The following is a 21,493-nucleotide window of genomic DNA, read 5'->3' as shown; positions in this document are numbered from 1 at the left end:
ACCCAGACCATTTACCAGAGACGTGACGCCCTCTATCGTCCGCGTTTGTCTCTAGAGATTGGATTTTCCTAGTCACTAGTCTTTGTCAAGCACTTCAGTACTTCCGTGCCTCGTCTCTCGACTTGCTTCCTGATTCTCAACTAACGTCAGTTAGCCTTCCAAACTGTTAACTGCTAGCTGTTACACTGTCGAAGTTAATGAAATATGGCGAATACAAGGGAAACGTAAACCACTGTGTAAAGTTGAATATCATACCAGCTTATAGCGTTAGCAAGCTAAGTACACCTGCTATTTGTGTTAGCGCAGTCATCTGTTTAGCTAGCTAGCTGAGTGGGCTTTCTATTTGGCCCCTAGTTGCTGCTTCAGCGCATTAACGTTAGCTAGCTAACGTTGGCGGGTTTGTTGCCTGAGGAAGGAAATAGTGGAAATCGTTCTCAAATGTCAAAATAAACCATGGAGAATAAAGAGAAGGTACAGCTAAGGAACCATCCACGCAGGTAAGAAACAATTACCGTTAGTTTCCTAGCTGTGTTAGCTTAGATATTAAACTATCAACACTGCGTGCCCACCACCTAACGTAACGTTACATGTTAACGTTATCGTTAGTTGAACTTTCTAAATCTCTGGGCAGATAACGAGAACTAACCAGTTGCTCAGCATTGCATTCATTTATGTTGAGCTTCTCAAGTACGTGAGATGACAGACTGTTTCAGGAATGGTTATTATTTTATTTTGTTATGACATGATGTAACGGTAACTTGGATTAATGAATAAAGTAACGATGGCTGAACTCGAACCTGTGCGTTAACGTTACCAGGCTCACATCTTATGGGAGCCCTAAACGCGTCGTTGACAAGTTCATTAGCAGCTACACACTGGTAGCGACTAGATCTAGTTACTTTAACTAATGTTACGAGTTTAAAGTTCAGTAAGTTGTGTGTTGATGGTATGTTAGTTGGCTCACGTGGCCTCTATTTTTGCTCTGCAGTAACGTGTTTTACCTGACAGTCTGCTTTCCTGATGTTAAACGGATTAAGAAAGAAATTAATAGTCTACATCTAGACAACGTTACTGACACTTGTAACAGGAAAGTCTTACTACTCATGGAGGAGGGAAAGTGTTACTGTGAGATTGAGTCATTCATTGCTTGTAGTCACTCAGGCCTGCAGCTACATGATAAACGAAGTGGCTCAACAAGCTAATGCAATAACCAGGTTACACTACTACAACATTTGTTTTGTGTCTTTTAGATGTTGCTATTTAGTGCTGAATGTTTTACCAGTCGTAGTAGAGGAGTAGGCCTAATAGATACTCTGATAGATCTATTATTTGGTTGATATTATAGGCCCATTGGCCTGTGAAGTCAGTCACTATCATTCAGTAGTCTGAATGATGGTTTGGAAAGGGTAAAGTACAAACGCTTGACTTTGCCTGTTGTCTTGGTGAATGCAGGGTTATCTGTGACTTAAATAGAGTCCGATGGTTAACGTTAGTGTAGGTAAATAGTATCTGAGTGTGTTTTGCAACCAGTCTATTTGTTCCTCATAGCAATAGGGCCCTAGGGCCCAAGATCCGCATAGCAATGGGAACGGATAGGCCTAGGCTAGTACTCACCTTAGGCCATGCCTTTTTGTGATTTGGACCTACCTCCCACCTATCACCAGATGAAGATGTTCACCCAGTGGTTTTGGTGCTTTACTTAGTCACTGAATGTGTTAATCGTCTTTGACAGTCTTGACTGACTATTGCAAAATATCTTCACAATGCCACTGCCTCTGATGTAAATTAGTACTGGTAGGACTATTGCCTAGACAGAACATATTTTTTATGGAGCAGCTCACAAGAACATTGCAAGTGTTTTAGTACATTCATTGTGAATGGTTTTGTAAACAGTATGCCAACCTGTGGTACATGTTATTGACTGTTCGGACATTTCTGGTCTGACTCTCTGAACAAGTTGGAAGTAGGTTAAGAATTGTCTGCATAATGCTGGCTATTACATACTTTAACAGCCCTTTTTATAGGCCTAGTACATTTAGGATAGCACTGCAAACACATGGTGTAGTTTGTGCTCTGGGAAATTCCTTATAGGAATAGAAATAGAATAGAAAGGAATAGAGGGGATAAAAAAATGTGATGCTATTCATAGTGATGGTGATAAAAACAAAAGTCAGTTCTCCTCAGCTATCAAAAAGCACATGATAGGTTAAAGCAAGAAAATAGGAACTTCACTGGAAAAAAACAACATTCTGTTGTCAATTCATGCATGCAAGTCATCCCTTGTACTTTGTGTGAAGTGTGTACTTTGGTGTGACATGTTCTCTCTCTTTTTTCCCCCTGAAGGCAACTCAAGAAGTTGAGTGAAGACAGTTTGACAAAGCAGCCAGAGGAAGTATTTGATGTTTTAGAGAAAATTGGCGAAGGGTGAGTGCTGGTGATTTGAATGTTCAACAATTTTATTGTATTACTAGATTTAGGCCTACAGATGGAAAATAAACTATGAGTGGATCTGAGGAAGCCAATGGCGAAACTTGCCATTCATTCCTAATAAACATTTATGTTAGACCAGTGTGCGGTGATATTCTCTACTTTTGAAAATACACTGTGTTGTCAGTGTTTCCCACAGAATTTAATTGTATTTGTGGTAGGTGAAGGGGGGGGGGGGGGTTGAAATGTTGAGCAAACATTCTGTGTCGTAGTCAATAAAATAAATAGCCTATAGTTATACTTGCCTTGCACAAGAATTAGATATTGACAAGTAGCTTTAACATTATAGTGTGCAAACCTCGACAACCCAACAGTATTCTAACGTTAGTGTAGGGACACTGCTTTCTGCTTGGAAGTTATTCTAAATTTCTTGTCTTGGTAGTCTGCTTTTGAATACAAAATTTAAGCGAAACCCATCACTACTGAGCATGCCTCCTTACTTCCTCTTACTCAACTTCCTATAGGTGTGTGTTTTTGTTTTCTCTACTGATGCATATTTGTTGTTTTTTTCCCGTTCTTGTGTAACTGTCTGAATCAAAGTCTGGTGCAGGCTTACATCATGGCCTGTATGATACAACTCGTTTTGCTCTGTTGGTTTGATTAAAATGGTGAATATTTTTTGTTACTCAGTTTCGGAATGAAATGTCACAAATTAGACATCAAGTCCTAAATCAAGTCCTATTTTTCTTAGCACAGGGTACATTAAAGGGAAGTTCAGTTGGGTGTCGCCTACTCCCATGTGAATGGAACTTCCTTCAACGTCAAGGCAACTACTACCCTGTCTCACCAAACATCTAAAATCCTTGTTATGGTCGTCACCATAATTGTTGTTGCTGAATGATGCAACACTACTGGTATCCACGCCTCAAATGAGCATGAGCGGCACTCTTAGCTTAGTTAGTTAGATATTTGAAGTTTATTGATTTGTGACAATAAATGTTGTCGTGTGTGTGTGTGTGTGTGTGGTTTTCCCCCAACAGCTCCTATGGCAGTGTGTTCAAAGCCCATTTTAAGGAAACAGGGGAGATTGTGGCCATCAAGCAGGTGCCGGTGGAGTCGGATCTGCAGGAGATCATCAAGGAGATCTCAATCATGCAACAGTGCAATAGGTGACTGCTCTTAATACCTTATAAAATAAAGTCAAAGTAAAGTTACAGGTATTTAGCAGAGGTTTTTATGGCTGATTGAATGACTGATGATTGACAGGTGTCATTGCTACTACTACTCCAAACCACTTTCTGTTTGCATCTTGATATGAGAAATTGCAACATGTCAATTAGGATTCTTCTGATAATGTCCTTGAACTTCAGATTGACGAGGGTACCTTTCCAGGCGAGTCATAAAGTCTTTCCTTTTTTTGTTTATTATACAGTCCACATGTTGTGAAGTATTATGGAAGTTATTTCAAGAACACAGATCTGTGGATCGTCATGGAGTACTGTGGCGCCGGCTCTGTCTCTGACATCATCCGGCTACGCAATAAAACGGTGAGACAGAAGTTGACCACTTCCACTGCGCCTCAGAGAACAGAGGTTCCGCCACTCTAGTTCCCCTGAATAAAGCCTCTGAAGGCTCCCAGTCGGTCAAAGACAATAGTTGATTGCTTTAAAGAAGAAGTGGGAGCATTGCAAGTCTTCAACATGACCTCTGTTACAAGAACACCACCCTTACCCACACAGACACTTCATTGTTTGACCCATGATTGTTATGTCAAAGAATTTAACAGATGAAATCTGTTAATGATCTGCGTCTGTTTATGAGACAAGAATTAATTGTATGGTGAGAGCTAACCACTTTTGTGCTCCGCAGTTGACAGAGGATGAGATTGCCGCTATCCTGCAGTTCACTTTAAAAGGTTTGGAGTACCTTCACTTTATGAGGAAGATTCACAGGGACATCAAAGCTGGGAACATCCTGCTCAATGCTGAGGGACAGGCCAAGCTAGCTGACTTTGGTGTGGCTGGACAGCTAACGGTATGAAGGTCCCATAGTGTCCCAAGTGAAATGTGTTGTGTTTATGTTGTGTTTTTTGTAGCTAAATTGTCTAAATCTAATCTAAATCTAATGTCATCTGTCCAACAATATTCAAATTTTTCTTTGACGGGCAGGACACCATGGCAAAGCGCAACACTGTGATTGGCACGCCATTCTGGATGGCACCAGAGGTGATTCAAGAGATCGGGTACAACTGTGTGGCGGATATCTGGTCTCTGGGCATCACAGCCATAGAGATGGCAGAGGGCAAGCCTCCGTACGCAGACATCCACCCGATGAGGGTGAGCATTCTTTTTTTTTTTGTGATCAACTTTTATTGGTTTTCATAAACCCATATATTCATTGAACATGGCCTATCTTAAATCTGTAGCTTATAATAGACTATTGTTGTAGTCTGGATTTTGTGATACAATTTTGTTTCAAAAGTCAAAGTGTTTACTTTTGTCATAAAAATATCAGGGTTGGCCAGTCATTGTGATTGAGTTGTTATATACCCTCTAGAGAATTTTGTGGACTTGTATGGTCAGAGAGCCTCTAACATCATGTGACTTCTCTTTTTCCTCAAGGCCATTTTTATGATCCCCACCAATCCTCCCCCCACGTTCAGACACCCTGACCAGTGGTCTGAGCCTTTCAAAGACTTTGTGACGCAGTGCTTGGTGAAGAACCCTGAAAACAGAGCCACGGCCACCCAGCTTCTGCAGGTACCCCACTCACTCACCCACCCCCCCCCCCCCCCCCCCCCCTCCCTCCCTCCAACGTGAAGCCTGTTTTTCTAGTGCACACTTGCCCAGCCTTTCTTTCATTGTCTTTTACTCACTGTTCATACAATATTGTACATCTCTATCCGGTCTGTTAAGTATTGCCTTCATATTACTGGCTTCTCACTGGAGAGAGCCTAGTAAAAAACAATGCAAATAAACAGCACTGCGTTTGGTCTTTTTAATGTTTCCCTGTTGTATGTTTCCCTGTTGTGTCTAGTTTCCCTGCAGTATTTCAGCTTGTTGTCTTGGCTGTGAGTATTTACGGTGTTCATTTTGTTCTGCTCTGTCCCCAAGCACCCGTTCACTAAGAGCTCCAATCCCAGCAGCATCCTACGGGCCCTGATCACTGACGCAATGGAGATTAAGCTGAAGAAGCAGGAGGAGCAGCAGAGGGAGCAGGACCAGGACGAGGAGGAGAACTCGGTACGAGCACCACAGTTGCAGCTACACACACAGTAAAACACAACAAAAGACAAAGTTTGGCAAACGTATACAATTATTAGCGTACTTGCTGAAGTATTCACACTATCGTTCTTCTTAAGTGTACTATCTTTTTATTATTCCCGTCAGCATACTTTTGACTTTCAAAAGTGTTTGCCCATCACAATCAAGCGAAATCGGCGGCGTAGCTGCCAAACAGGAAGTAGGTCATATCACACCAACCCTTTCACGTATCAAAACCAAACTTGGTACATGGACTCGTGACTCCATTGCAGGGCTTGAAAACGAAATTATTTTTCAAACGTTCCGTTCCGAACGGTTTAGGTAGGCCTATGTTTAACGTTTTCGTTCTTGCATGCGTTCCGCCACCAACATATCGGTCTTGAACCGGTTCGGAACGCAAAATATCGTTCGTTCTTAAAGTTCCGGCAGTGTTTGGCGGGCCTATCAAGTCTATTTTTGTGGACTTTACCTTAGAATAGACGTACTCATTATTTCCCCTTGATTTAGCCTATACCGTAGCTATGCTCACTCATAGCCTAGTGACAATTTATGTTGTGTAATAGGCCTAGCATAGGGCCTACCTTATATAGCTTATAGTTTGTTAACAGTCACAGTTTTGTCATAACTCCCTCTATACATTTTTGCATTTAGAATAGCTCTGAAACCGGGGGCGAACACGTCACAGGGGGGGGCGCCAGTGCGTGGATATCTCTGTCATCAGGGCAAACAGTACACCTTACGTACATTTTCATTTGTGTTGTTGACCATTTTTATGTACCTGTATAATAAAGTAATCGTGGCATATTTTTTGATACTGTGAAATTGAAATGTACTGTTTGCGTGTGCATGTGTACCACACTAGGATGAGGATGACGTGGACCAGGGCACCATGGTCAGGGCAGGCACTTCTGACTTGGGCACCATCCGGGCGGCTGGGTCTCTGGGCAGCTCAGCGGGCACCATGATTGAGCATAGCGGCACCATGGTATCTCAAATGGGCACCATGGTCATCAACTCGGATGATGAAGATGAAGATGCTGGAACAATGAAAAGTAAGTGCAACTTAAATTCCGCTGAAGGTTACCCCTGCACTTGGTGTGGGTTTGACGGTGTTTACGTTTTGGGAAACATTCCCAGTCATTCTGGAGGTTTTTTGTTTGTTGTCATGCAGAAGGCTTTTGGAGTTGTAAGGTTAGTTATTTGTTTTTAATTCTTTCTTGATTGAGTTTCATTTAATTGGCGACTCTTCAGAGAAACGGATTAAAATGCAGCATATTTGGTGTGAATTAGTATAATATCTGAAAGTAAATCAAGTTTGCCAAGTATTTTTTAGATGACCTGTTTTTTCACATTTATATGAACCTCACTTTTGACATTTTTGGGCAAATGATTTTAAAATTGAGACCCAGTATGCCCTGGGCCCCCACTGGACCAGGTTGTGCTGTAGCTCACCCATCTCAGTTATAGGAGTGTCCACTTGGTGTCAGTACTGTTTCATTAGATGGACAGATGTTTTGGGGTGAGATCATGTGTGGAGTTTTCTCTCAAAGCTAGTTTATCATATGCCAGATATTCAAGCTAGGTTTATGCTTGTAGAATATCATGGGCATCAATATCAACACATTGGATTTGAAAATAAATATTTGACAGGCCTTGGTTTTGGGACCCATTCATGATATAGACAAGATTTGAACCAAATCTGAGAGGGTGCAGCAGCAACAACCTGATTTGACACAGAAAGACCCTACAGTAGCGGGATGATGCCTTTTCATTGCTTTGTGTGCTCATGTGTCTTTCTTGCAGAGTTGTAAGTGCAATCAGGTTTTTTTTTTTTATTGAAAAACTTTTATTGAATACAACTATTAAGATGTAGGACAGTGTTGCGTTAACCTTGTGTAACTATATAAACATTATTTTATTGTGCCATATCATATATCGTATATTGCCATTTCTCCTCAACATATTGAGATCAGGGCCGTATCATCCAGCCCTACTGCAAATGCTGTTTAAACCATACCTCATTTGACTATTAATCGTGGGGAGTGACTTCAAGCGAATTTTGTTGATAATTCAGTTCACCACATGATAATGAGCAGTGATTGACTGATGGAGGACAATTTCATTGACGGGTTGATTGACAGATGAAACTACATAGGTCCCATGGGAGGCCAATATGGTTATTACTGCGGTTCTTTGGTCTCGTGGGTTGAGATGTCTGTTGTTGAGGGGAGTTCGCTTGCTAACATAACATAAACTGGCTGGCAGACACCTCACAAATAACCTCAGGCGTATTTTATGGTTACAATAACTAGGTTATTGGATTACATTGTGTCTTTCTCGATAACTTTTACAAAATCTAAGCAAGAAAAGAGCAAAAAAAAACATTTATATTTAACCACGGCAGTGTATGGAGTTTGACAATCTAACTACCATTTCATTGGTGAGCTACAGGGACACAGGTGACGCAGGAATGAAAAAGGTTCGAGACGGCGTAAAGGCAATGGCATAGCTACTGCATCGAGTCGTCACAGAACCATAAATTGGGCTTTACAATGGAAATTATAGTGAGACCAAGAAATCAATGTTCATGGGTGATGTTATTTATTTAATTTTGTCTTTGGCTACTACTGTAACATAAACTGTTTATATGAGGCTGAAGAGTTTTTTTTTTTTGTTGGTGGTAACGTGCTGGTAGTTCCTCCAGTACGAGTTCTACCCCTGATACGCCTCCTTAAAGTTTTGTGGTTAGATTGGTGCGGTGAAACAATATGAAATCTGTACGTAATCAGTGTTTTGCTTGGCCTTTAACTTCAAGTGACCCAGGTTGAAAATGTGAGGCTGGCTCTTGCCTCAACATGGATTTCTAATCAGGGGGACCTTATTTTTCTTAATCGCGTCAGCCTGGATGGAGAGGTTTCAGGTGTTCTGTCTCACTGAGCTCGTTTGATAGGGGAAGGTTAGCTATACTGTCCTCTCAGAGCATTAGAAAGGCTGTACGGCAGACAGTGAGTTGCAGTTTTATCTCCAGATTGATTTTTAATTACACTGCTTGCTCTTTCCTGCACAGGAAACAGTGCTCTTAGACAATTCTCAGTAGCTCTTCCATTTTAAAGGTATTCATACAGCAAAATTGCCATCACTCTCTTTTGCCGTAAAGATTTTATTTCCATTTCTGAGATTTATGTAAATTGCATTTGAGTAATCACATATAGACAGTAAAAGTCCTGTGTGTTTTGTGGTTATTTTCTGTTGATGTTGATTTACCTAGTATATTTAGAACTTATATAATCTTTTTTTCCACACATTATAGCTTTTTGTCCCAGTCATTATAGCCCAACAGGTATTGTTTAAATGCAGAAAACAGATTGATGATGTTGCGGGCTGTCTTTGAAGTCAGTCTTTGTGCTCCTCAGTGTGTTCAGCTCCAGTTGCAGCTCTGACACCTTGGTGTCTGGTAGCCTAAATGAAACCAATCTATCAGCATCGAGGCCAGGCCACAGTTTGCCCTCAGATACCCAACGGTGAGAGAGAATCAGATTTGTATGGATTATCAAATAGCTGTAAAGCTGACATTTCTTAAGAAACCTGCGCTGAACCACATTTCCTTTCTAAAATTAAAATTTCCCCCAGTCACTTCCTCTCGGTGACAGGTCCACCCTCAGTATGTATCAGAGTGTGGCCCAGAATAAGTTATTGATTCGTTCTAATGGCACTTTCAGAATTAAATGGCAGTTGGTTAGAATTGGCAGGTTCCGGAAAGAGACACTCAGGACAAAAATGATTAGTCAGTTGAATTAGCCTCGTCATATCCAGTGCAATGACATCACCAAGGTTTCGACAGCTATCGGAAGCACTGCCCAAAACTGTAAGCGTATACATTAATGTTAAATAAATGGCCTTGAATTCTAGTCAGCCTTCTGTGTAGTCTCACCAAGGTTTTCTGTCCACTCTCTTATGCTGGCCACTGCAAAGCAGACACAGGACAGAGATCTGTAGGAACCACCTCTTGTATGCCTCATGTTTGGATACCTGATCTGTATAAGTATATATACTCTTTTGATTTGATTGAAATTTGGTCTCTGCATTTATCCCAATCCGTGAATTAGCACTCAGCACACAGTGAACACACAGTGAGGTGAAGCACACACTAATCCGGCGCAGTGAGCTGCCTGCAACAACAGCGGCGCTCGGGGAGCAGTGAGGGGTTAGGTGCCTTGCTCAAGGGCACTTCAGCCGCAGCCCACTGGTCGGGGCTCGAACCGGCAACCCTCCGGTTACAAGTCCAGAGTGCTAACCAGTGGGCCACGGCTGCCCCTGCACTGTATATGTAGCTTTACATTACTTTCCATACATCATATACCTTTTACATTTTTCATATGCGTTTGTAACATCTGGGTTTCAAAGATGGTGGTGTGCGTTTGGGGGGGTCCTTGGTTTATCTTCAGGTTTAATTTTGTTGGTCTGCTGAAATATTCCACAATTCCTCCAATTGAAGGCTCACCACACAAGGTGTGTTCGCCAGGGTGGTATCCATGGTAGTAGTCGAGAGGGAGAGTTGAGCCATTGGGCTCAAAGTAATACATTTAGCAGCAAGTAGTGGTGGATGCCAAGACACAATGGTGAGTCATAGGGTGACCAGGATTACAGTGAAGTGAATTGCATGAGGAGACAAGTATGATCGAGACATATCTGTGCAGGGGAAACATTTTCTGGGTTTTAGAGGATTTTGAGATTGACACGCCTTGGTGAAAAGGTCAAGAAATAGGGTTTAGCGCAATCACTCCAAGGTTTTGCCATCTTGTGATTTTGTACGTTCAAGGATAGCCTGCATTTGTGGGTTGTTGTTTTTCCATATAAGAATTTAATTCTGCATTATTTGTATTGTTTAAATGATCTGCAAGTCAAAAAGGCTCATTGGACAGTTATTTTGGTCATCCAAATCATTGCTTCACTATGTTGTTCTGCTTAGGTATAGCTTACTAATAGCCTACTTTTTATTATTTTTAAACGTATGTTGTTTTGATGTTAAATGACAGCAAAATCTATTTAAACATGCAAGTTCACCTGCTTTGTTCTCAGAGACTTGAGACTCTCAGACTTGAAATTAGGTTGTGATACAAAAAAAAAAAAATACAAAAAATGGCAAGTGTTTTTTTTGTCATTTGCATGGTCTTTCAGCGATTTGTAATGATTGTAATCATACGGTGTTGAGGCTGTGCCAGCATTAGATTTGTCTCGGGAGTCTGCTGTTTCCATGTGTAGTTGTATTAATAGTGTCATAACTTAGAATGATGTTTTGTGGTGCCATTGCTAAATCAACCTCTTGTGCCTTGCTTGCTTATGTACTAAATCTGCTCTAAAGGAAGAGGGAAGAGTGGCTAAGACAATAAGGAAGTGTGTGAATAATTGAAGAGCCTGTGAATTAATGATAAGCAGAGGGTCTTAGCTCAGTGGGGGGCCGAAGGGTTATGTGTCTCAGCATGGGGTTCTTCTGCACATATGGAGCCGACATAGGGCTGCACCTTTAAGAGACCCACCAGGCATGTTCGTGTGCTTAAAATTCCTTGACTACATATTTGAAAAAGTATTCCGACTATCCCCCAAGGTTACTCCGATGAAACATTCCCCTAGCCCATTTAATTCAGCAATGGACCAAAACCATTAGGAAAGCCACATAATCTTATTAGTCAGGCCATGATCTACCTAATGGAGCACTATAACGACCACAGAAATGAGGTGTTGTCAGGTGATTCATATTATACATTCTCTGACTTTTACCTGCAGAATACAGATATGAAAGGGTCAGACAGTTTCTCAGATAGTACCTGTGTCGCACCACTCCAGTCATGAAATAATTGTTTAATGCAGCTGTCAAGAACTGTTGGTGAATACACACACACACACAAACACATGGCTATACTTAACATTATGGTGGCATCAGACTTGCACATGTTTTAGTGGAGTTGTAGATGTTCCTAAGTAGTGACATCTCTGCCTGCTTGTACTTGTTCCGCAGGGAGAGACGAGACCATGCAGCAGCCTGCCAAACCATCGTTCCTGGAGTACTTTGAGCAGAAGGAGAAGGAGACCCAGAACCATGGAGAGTCCCCAAACGTAGCCAACAATGCAGACAACCGCAAGTTCCCCGCCGAAGTAGACATTGAGGTGGTAAGTTGTGTGTTTACTAAAACAACATGTCCAGTTCTATTAGAGATCAGCCTGAGGCAGATGATTGAGGTCACCGAAACTTCTCTGGAATATGGCTGAAACACAACCCCCTTTTTTTACCCACACCCTTCCAAGCCACATGTTCAAATCATACACAGCCACACTGGGCAGATGAGTAAGGCTGTGTCGCATACCGCATACTTCCATCAGTACACTGAACGCTTACTTCCGTAGTACTCAGTGAGCTCGAGAAATGGAGATCTATGTGAAAAATCACCAGATTTCTCCTTTATAATCCAGTCAGAGACCCTGTTGATGCATGTCCACACTAGATGAGTGTGTGTGCACATGTGTGAAGGTGTATGTGTGCTTATGTGAGTATACAGGTGTGTTTCAGCACCTTTAGTATAGACCCTTTCAAGAGAGTTCCATTATCAGCATCATAGTTGGCCCCACAAGACTTCCTTTTTAACATTCCATATGTTATCTTAATGCAGAGGAAGTAGATTGGGGCCCAAATAGAACGTTCAAGCATTGTTTTTGTTTTTATTGTTGAAAGGGTCTATATGTGAGGCTCCTATCCAGTCCAAACAGCCATGGAAACAAGATGTGAATGGGTTTTCTCGCTCTTAATCTTAGTATTGTCCCAGTATCTGCACTATATACTTAAGCTAAGTATTTGAAGTGTGCAAGTAGGCTGGTTGAGAAACAGCATAAGTCAACAAGGAAACCACCTGCAGTGCTGGGTCACTGCTATGACAGCACAGGGCTTCTACACACAGTTGAGTTTCGTCAACGCATGCCAGTGGGTGTTCCCGACGGTAGCTATGCAACTGACTTAAGGTATAACCGTAATTTGATTGGCTGGTGCAGTCTGTTGTTCGCTTGTTCATAATTTGATTGGCTGGTACCGTCCGCCGGTGCAGCAACAGCTGAACTTCTCAACGCGAGCGACGGGAGCAACACAACGCAACAGACCCACAATTCAGTTCAGCAACGGATGACGTAAGCCCAAGTAAAGTGAACGGGATGCGTCTCCAGCACTGCAACGCACGCAGCTGTGTGTATGAGCCGCCACTGTCCTGGAAAGTGATGCAACATGTTTTGAGGACACTTGATTTTTTTTTTTTTTACTCGTCCTTGAAGAGATCATGAACATGCATTTTGTATTAGTCGTAGTCCGTAAGTGTGAGTGGGATGCATCTCTTAAGTTCAATGTAGTCTTCATGAGAGTCTGTGGAGAAAAAAAAAATGAATTTCATCTTTTGTCACAGTGTGGCAGCCTTGCCATCAGTTTTGAGGAAAAGGCCTTTGATTTTGGACAGGCTCTCAGATTTTAGCATGCCTGAAGAAACTGCTGAACTCCCAAGTCATTCCACATCACCTCTATCGGAGCAGGGTTTATATATTTTGTCACATACTGCACCTTTTTGAAGGTGAATGAGTGATCATGTCTGGCATCCTGAGGACTGCTACTTTGTTCCCTCCAGTGGTCTTGTCAGGCTAGTATGTTTTCTAGGTTCGCCACAGTGATGATGCACAGTGGCAGAACACTGAAGTTGGCCGCAGTTGCCTCATCAGATGAACGCACAGGCTCTGGGAGTTTCTTTGGTGTTTATTCGGTCTGTCTTTTACGAGGTCAGAAAAGTCCTGCCAAAGTTTCTCTCTCTGTTGTGCTACGTAAACAGCCTTTTGTTTATTTATATATTAATAGCAGTATATACTGTGATTCTTTTCATTCCTGGAATGATGTATAATGAATGAAAAAAAATCACACTTCATGAAGGCTAAGCCAGGAGTGAGTCTTCAGAGGTGTGAACATGTTTTGTAATTGAAGTGTCAGTTAGAATCGGTCTGCTTACTTGCTGAAAGAAGATGGTGGTGTCTATTTTTAGGCCTCTTTTCAAGCGGTCGTTTGCTTTTATTTCTGGCCCGCCTTGATGCCCTTTGTGAAGCAATGTCACCAAACTGTATTGACATCTTCTGATGTCTGTCTGAAGGAACTTTTGAGATGCACGGCAGCAAGGCTTGTCGTTGGCCCACAATCCTCTCCTCGTGCACAAATAAAGATGTATTGCTTTGGGGTTTTAGAAGCAGTCCAATGCTTAGAACTAAACATTATGTTGACATAGTTTTAGTCATATGTGGTGGGCTTGTGGTTTATTTCTTGTAGCGGTTCTGGTCTTGCAGTGGGTGTGGTGAGCTTTGCAATGAGCTTTTGTATTGTCCTGTCATGCAGTTAACTAGTTCAACTAATGGATTCATTTAGTTGTGAAAAATAGCCCAGTAAAGCATAATTCTGTTGCTGCTTATTGTACACAAAAACATTTTCTTTACGATCAGGTTTAGGCTGGTGCTTGGATACAGTCAGTGGAGGTTTATTAGTATAAAGTCTGATCATCTACAGGTCAGACAGGATGCACGTAAACATTCAGGCGTTGCTGACGAGGAGAGAGTCCTTGCAGGACGCTTCATTAGCTCTGAGTGGAAGATGCAGATTCCACCATTTTTGGCTCAGCAGGAGACCCAGGCAGCGTCAGGGGTGGTCGCAGTAACAATACACATGAATAGAGCCGGGGAAAGACATTTTAGACACCTGGACGGAGGCATCAGAGCGACTACTGAAGTCTGGTGTTTGTTGGGCACAAGCACGGAGGGCTGTGCATGACATTGCACATTTTTTTCTAAAACTGTATCTATTCCAGTCAGTGATTCTGTAAAGCAATTTAATCTCATTTGAGACTGATCAGTTTGCTTACAATCTCAGGTTTATTAAATATCATGCGGTCACAGTGAGACCTTTTTTGGTTCTGTTGCTGTTCGAAGGTACAAGGAGTCTACAGTTTTGGCCAAAAGTTTATTGATATTTGAGCTAAGCTAAATCACATTACAGCTCCCTTGATGGGTTAAACTGGTTTATAGCTCAGTGCTAATGAACACAAATTATATTTGTTCACTTGCTACGCAAAAGTGCCCTTTTTGTGCAATAGGCAGACGTTACATTTAATCCTATAGCAGTGTTAACTACTCTAAAGAGTGCATAACCGTATGATTATCTCTATAGGAAATGTGTAGTGGGCAGTGTTTCAAACATTATTGACAGTGCAACAACATCCTTAATGCTTAGAAGATAAGATTGGCTTCAGTCTATTGATCTGATATTTTTGTCTCCTACAATGTCCCTGTAAGATGATACAGGGTTTGTAAGGCCATAATACTCATATTTGTATGTCAATGTAGTGTCCTCAAATCCCTATATGTAGTAGTGTCCATCAACTGAGCCCGGGAAAGCAGAAACCACAGCTATAGGTAAACAGAGAATATGTATAATATCATATCTGTATTCAGTTTGATTCTCAATATCATGTCTGTAGTCTGTATTCAGTTTGATACTCTACAGAAATATACAAAGCATAAGTTCTCTGTCCAGTGGAGGTCACGGCTGTTTCAGTTCACCCTTGCCAAATGACTGTTCAGTCTTTTTGTTCTCAGCCTGAAGGGTCAAGACACAGCACTTAGCGCAGACAGCACACCAAGGCCACTGTTATTTTCTCCACCCATCGATCAGGGGCAATAAATAGCCTCGAACTGCTGGTTGGAGCCGTAAGGAATCCACTGAGGGAAATGTAATAAAACGCAAGGCCATGACCCAAGTTTACCGAGCTCATCTCTGAGGGTGTGAAATTGCTGTGACATCGGTGATTGGGGGAACAACTGTTCCAAGACCTGTGCTCTAATGACTCATGCTTTTTTGGTCCATCAAGTCCACACTGTTGTTTTTTTTTCCCTTGAATTGTGCTCAAAAACCCATGGATGAACATCCACTTAGATGCCCCAGGCTCAGCGGACTTTTTGGCCCTGGTCCACTCCTTTGACCTCGAACTGGTTCAAAGCCCACCGACTCACAAAGCTGGCAAAGAGCTTGACTTGATCTTCACTCGGAACTGCAGCACAGACACCCTCATGGTGACGCCTCTCCATCTTTCTGACCACTTCTTCATCCAGTTCAACGTCAGCCTGTCAGAACAGCCTCTGGCTCCTCAGCCGATGGTCACGTTCCGCCGCAACATCCGGAACCTGTCTCCAACGCACTTCTCCTCTGTGGTTGCCTCCGGTCTACCTCCACTCAACACCTTCTCCTCTCTGGAGGTTAATGAAGCCACTGACTCGCTCTGCTCCACACTGACCTCGTGTCTAGACGAGCTGTGCCCTCTTACCACAAGGCCAGCTCGATCTAAACATTCTCATCCATGGCTAAATGATACCCTCCGATCGCAGCGCACCAAACTCAGAGCCGCGGAGAGGAAATGGCACAAATCCAAACTAGCTGACGACCTCAAAAACTACCAGACACTCCTGACCTCCTTCTCAGCCAGCATCACTGCTGCTAAGACTGCTTTCTACAATGACAAAATCAACAGCGCTACAGACACTCGAAAACTTTTCTCAACCTTCAAATCGCTACTCAACCCTCAGCTGCCTCCTCCTCCATCCAGCCTTACTGCAGATACCCTCGCCTCATTTTTTACAAACAAAGTGGCGGCAATCAGCAGTCAATTCTCTACATGCCCACTCAACGCATCTGACTCAGATACCGCACTCCTACAACCTCTAGGGACTGCTGGAACATCTTTTTCAGCATTCATGCCTCTCTCCGAGAGTGAAGTGTCCAGACTCCTGACATGCAGCCGTCCTACCACATGCTCGCTGGACCCTATACCTACGAGCCTACTTCAGTCCATCAGCCCGACCATCGCTCCAGCTATCACACATGTGATCAATGCCTCCCTAACCTCCGGCACATTTCCAACAGCGTTCAAAATGGCCCGGGTAACACCGTTACTTAAGAAAGCTTCTCTCAACCCTGCTCAAGTCGAGAACTACCGCCCTGTCTCACTACTGTCTTTCCTATCCAAAGGCATTGAACGAGCAGTCTCCAAACAGGTCTCTGACTTCCTTTCACAGAACAACCTTCTGGATCCAAATCAGTCTGGGTTCAAAAGCGGCCACTCTACCGAAACGGCTCTGCTGTCTGTAACAGAAGCCTTAAAAGAAGCCAGGGCGACCGCTCGGTCATCAGTACTCATTCTGCTTGACTTATCGGCTGCCTTTGACACGGTTAATCACCGTATCCTTCTCTCTATACTCGCTGACATGGGAATCTCCGGTTCTGCTCTCTCCTGGTTTGAATCCTACCTCACAGGACGCTCGTTTAACGTATCATGGCTTGGTCAGCTATCCGCACCTCACCATCTCACCACAGGGGTCCCCCAGGGCTCAGTGCTGGGCCCCCTCCTCTTTGCTATCTACACCACCTCCTTGGGACAGATTATCCGTTCGCACGGCTTCTCATACCACTGCTATGCAGACGACACACAGCTCTATCTGTCCTTTCCACCTGACGACCCCCTGGTTTCAGCACGGATCTCGGATTGCCTTTCAGACATAGCTACATGGATGAAGGCACACCACCTCCAGCTGAACCTCTCAAAGACTGAACTGCTGGTCATCCCAGCTAAACCTACCATACACCACGACATCAACATCAAATTTGACTCCCTGTCTGTTTCACCGACCAGGACTGCAAGAAATCTAGGAGTTGTTCTTGACAACCAACTAAACTTCTCAGATCATGTTGCCTCAGTCGCCCGGTCATGCCGTTTTGCACTCTACAACATACGGAAAATCAGGACTTACTTGACTCAAGATGCTACCCAACTTCTGGTTCAGGCAATAGTCATCTCACGACTCGACTACTGCAATGCCCTCCTGACAGGTCTCCCAGCCTGCGCAGTGAAACCACTTCAGATGATCCAGAACGCGGCGGCGCGCCTGGTCTACAACCAACCCAAAAGGGCACATGTTACCCCGCTGCTCATCCAGCTACACTGGCTACCTATGGCGGCCCGCATCAAATTCAAGTCTCTAACGCTTGCCTACAAAGTAGTCTCCGGTTCTGCTCCCACCTACTTGAATGCCCTCATACAGACTTACACTACCTCCAGACCGCTGCGCTCCTCTGACGAACGACGTCTAGCTCTACCACCGGTACGCTCAAGCCAATCCAAACTTTTCTCATCTGTTGTTCCTCGTTGGTGGAACACACTGCCAGTTCCTACAAGGGCAGGGACATCCTTTTCCACTTTCAAAAAACTCCTGAAGACCCAGCTCTTTAGAGAACATCTACTCTCATAGCAACACTTACAACAAGTCTTACTGATCCTAGCACTCACCAGCCGTTTTAAACTGACAAGTAACTGTTAAAAACAGCACTCACCGACGCACTTATTCTTACTGTACTCTAATGTTTTTTTTTAAACTGTCCTAAAATTGTGAGAATTGTTCTAAAAAACTTACTGTTTACCATGTTGTTAGTCGCTTTGGTTAAAAAGCGTCAGCCAAATGTAATGTAATGTAATGTAAATGTAATGTAATGTTGTCTCATTCATCCACTGCTTTAGATACATCCTTGCTGGTACAGTGTATATAGCTACTGTCTACCATGCCTGCATTTTTGGACTGGGCTCTGATTTGCGTGTGTGTGTCTGTGTGTCTGTGTGTGTGTGTAGATGCGCTCGTGGAGTGTGGAGGAGCTGAGGAGGAGGCTGGCATCCCTGGATCCTCAGATGGAACAGGAGATCGAGGAGATTCGGCAGCGCTACCAGGCCAAGCGCCAGCCCATCCTGGATGCCATCGAGGCCAAGAAGCGACGGCAGAAGAACTGAGCCACCACAGCCAGCCACCCCGAGGCTGTGTTTACCTCTGTAGTTCGACCGAAGACATTCCAGTCCGGCATGCAGACTTGCTCCTTAAGTTATTTCAGTGCACTTGAAATTCATGTTTTTATTTTCTGTAGGTACTGCTAGATAACCGGTGTGGATGGTACTGTATTATTTTACAAGCAGGAGGGTTGCCTTTTTTGACTGCCATACACCATCACACCATCTTGAATAATACTTATTGTTACCGTCTTCCTAGTTTTGTCGTAACGACTTGGTACTAACTGATGGTTCTCGGCATCACCTGACTGCAGTCTGCCCGCCATCATAGAGCAGGATCCTTTTTTTTTTTTCCAGCTTCATTTATTTTTGTGTGTGGTATCCTGTGTAGTATCCCATCAGCCATTCCGCCGCTGTGCATTGTACAAGCAAATTTAGACTGATGGATTGCTCTGTGTTGGCTACACACTGTTATTCCACCCCCAGCTATGATAAAGCTATATCCTTAGTTGTCTGAACAAAACAGACATGTACATTCCTCATTCTGTTTAAAACAGGGCCGAAATGAAAATGTTTCATTCATGTGGATTTTCTGGTGAAGTGCAGATGCTTGTGGTCAAGTCTGTGGCCTTAAGTGTAATCACCTGAATCATCTCCTGTGGTATCGCAGGCTTTAAGAGGACCTATCAACTCGCACAATTTACAGAGCTGTGCCCAAAGCTCAAACGGTTACACAGTTACAGGTTACAAACAAGTTCAAAACACAATCATGCATAGTCATCACAAAGCTATGGTGTGCATGTCTGCTAAGTCAGAACTAGCGAAGATAACAGCCTAAAAAGAGGATTCATTAGTTACAAAGCCAGTGTTTAAAAGTGAGGGAAACAATGTTTGAGTACAAGGGAACAAATCTTAATGTTATATTGATTCTTAGTCTGTGTGAACCAATGAACAATAGTGCACTTTGTTGATTTATTGCACTGTGCATTTTTAAAAAAAAAATATATTGTCTCGTTCAGTAACAGCACAGTTGAAATTTGTTATTTTTCTAATAAGAAAAGATTTTGAAAGCCTTAGGGACTTTTTTTATATACTGAAAGTGTATATTGGTTCTGAAAAAAAGGAACACACATCTGGCCTTTTTTGTAAAACAGGATTTGCATGTTTGTGCGCATAGCTTCTCAGGTTGTATTGTCTCAGGTGAATTTATAGATATTTCATAGTTATATAATATGAATACATATGTACTATAAACACAATTCTAGCCACTATATCACAATTCTATTCACTATTATGTCCTGCTGATTCTAAAGGGAAGATGCATGTATTTATTTTGAATTGCCTTATTATGCATTGTTATATTTACCTATTATGATGTCTAAAAGCATTGGATTTGGTGTCTACTGAATTGTTACATGTTAGGACATGTTAACCTGCCAATGTGTCCCATGTGACTACCATAAGGATCTTTTGGAGCACAATTTGAAACCAGCCTTATTTGTGGTCCATCACATAGTTTGTGTCATTTTAAGATTCTGCTCTGAGAATGGGCTCCTTTCTCCCCTGATACAAGTCCTGGCTGGTCGATTGAAGTAGCTATCACTGGAAAGATTTTCTGCATAATGTGAATGATGTAGCCTACTGTTGTTTGCAACTTTGAGTTTCCTTGGTTGTGCTATTAAGTTCTGACTGGTCCTGCCTTAAATTACAAAAGAAGATCTCTATAGAAACGGTCAGTGTTTTGCATTTAGAGTTTGCCTGTTTTTATGTTTGTTCAATTAAACAGATTCCAGTTTATGTGCCTGATGCTTACTTGTGTTTTAAAACTGAAAGGGGAAAGAAGGTTCTCCAGAGCCCTCTTGAATGTCACTGTGTTCTCTAGTTGCATTTCTTAAAGTAGGAAAAGAAAGTTTGTCTTCCCAGGTGTTTTGTTTCCTTCTAATATCTTATCCAAATAGCACAAATTAATATTTAATAAGGCCAATATCTGACTTTGAGCTGGACTCTGATGCACTGCGGCAGTGGTATTTGTTTCATAGATTCGCCTAAACGGCTCTTGTGCTGCCTTTGGTCCTATCCTTCACTCCCATCTCGATTTGTCAGATGCAGATAAGTATTACTACTCTGAACACAGATGGTGTACAGCCACCAAATGAAAAGGGATAGGTGTGTATCTATCTTGATTCTTTGCATTAAATAAGTGTGTCTAAGCAGTCTGTTGTAGCAGCTTTTTCCCATGTACATTTTTAAAGAAAATTCATATTAACTCACCTATTGCTGTGTAGTCTGTGAACCCTTTGCTGTTCTACCTTGTCACCTTACAACAAACCTATTCTTCACATCACATTACGGTTTAGTTTTCTCACAATAAGCAGTTTAGTGACAAAAAAAAGAAATTTACGATGAAAGTAAACTGTTTTAATTTTATTTCATCAGTGTACCTTGACCATAGCAAATCACCACATCATGTCTTTGTCTAAGTTTCATATCCATTCTTAAGTCTTATTCACACTCCCTTGGAGAGTACATTGAAGTCCTCGCAAGAAAAATGCTTTTAATTGTATTGGATTGTTGGGAACAGTTTATAGCCATTTCTTTTATCCCTTGGGCACTAGCCAGTATAGTGATGCATCATGCTATGTATAGTAAATTGTCACTGGAAAAATGAGGGTTTGTATCTAAGTGTTTCCAGCAAAAACAGGCTATGGCTCAGAGAAACAGCATTGCAACATATTGCAACACTATTTTACTCTCACAGACATACAATAATCGTGCAGTGAACCATGTTATGGATTTTGAGTTGGGAGGGACTGTTGCAATGCTAAAGGTTGTTTTGGAAAACAGCACTCCTGTGCTGGGAATTAAACACATTATGCTTAATGTCATATCAGTTCTATAAATCAAAAGACCCAAGAA

The 21,493-nt window shown here is 42.4% G+C and overlaps 1 protein-coding gene across 1 annotated transcript; it reads left to right on the top strand.

The window, feature by feature from the left end:
• The first annotated feature begins 58 nt into the window (after nucleotides 1-58).
• Nucleotides 59-20,374, top strand: LOC121706425 (serine/threonine-protein kinase 4-like). Its single transcript, XM_042088169.1, has 11 exons — nucleotides 59-497; nucleotides 2,344-2,424; nucleotides 3,468-3,596; nucleotides 3,860-3,974; nucleotides 4,297-4,461; nucleotides 4,596-4,763; nucleotides 5,049-5,186; nucleotides 5,541-5,669; nucleotides 6,553-6,742; nucleotides 11,707-11,858; nucleotides 18,428-20,374. Exons 1-11 carry the CDS (start codon nucleotides 454-456, stop codon nucleotides 18,581-18,583), a joined length of 1,467 nt encoding a protein of 488 aa, XP_041944103.1. The 5' UTR covers nucleotides 59-453; the 3' UTR covers nucleotides 18,584-20,374.
• The last annotated feature ends 1,119 nt before the right edge of the window (nucleotides 20,375-21,493 follow it).

This window comes from Alosa sapidissima, chromosome 4 (assembly GCF_018492685.1).
Source record: "Alosa sapidissima isolate fAloSap1 chromosome 4, fAloSap1.pri, whole genome shotgun sequence".
NCBI lineage: Eukaryota > Metazoa > Chordata > Actinopteri > Clupeiformes > Clupeidae > Alosa > Alosa sapidissima.
The sequence above is the reverse complement of the archived record's forward strand: the minus strand, read 5'-3'. Positions and strand labels throughout refer to the sequence as shown.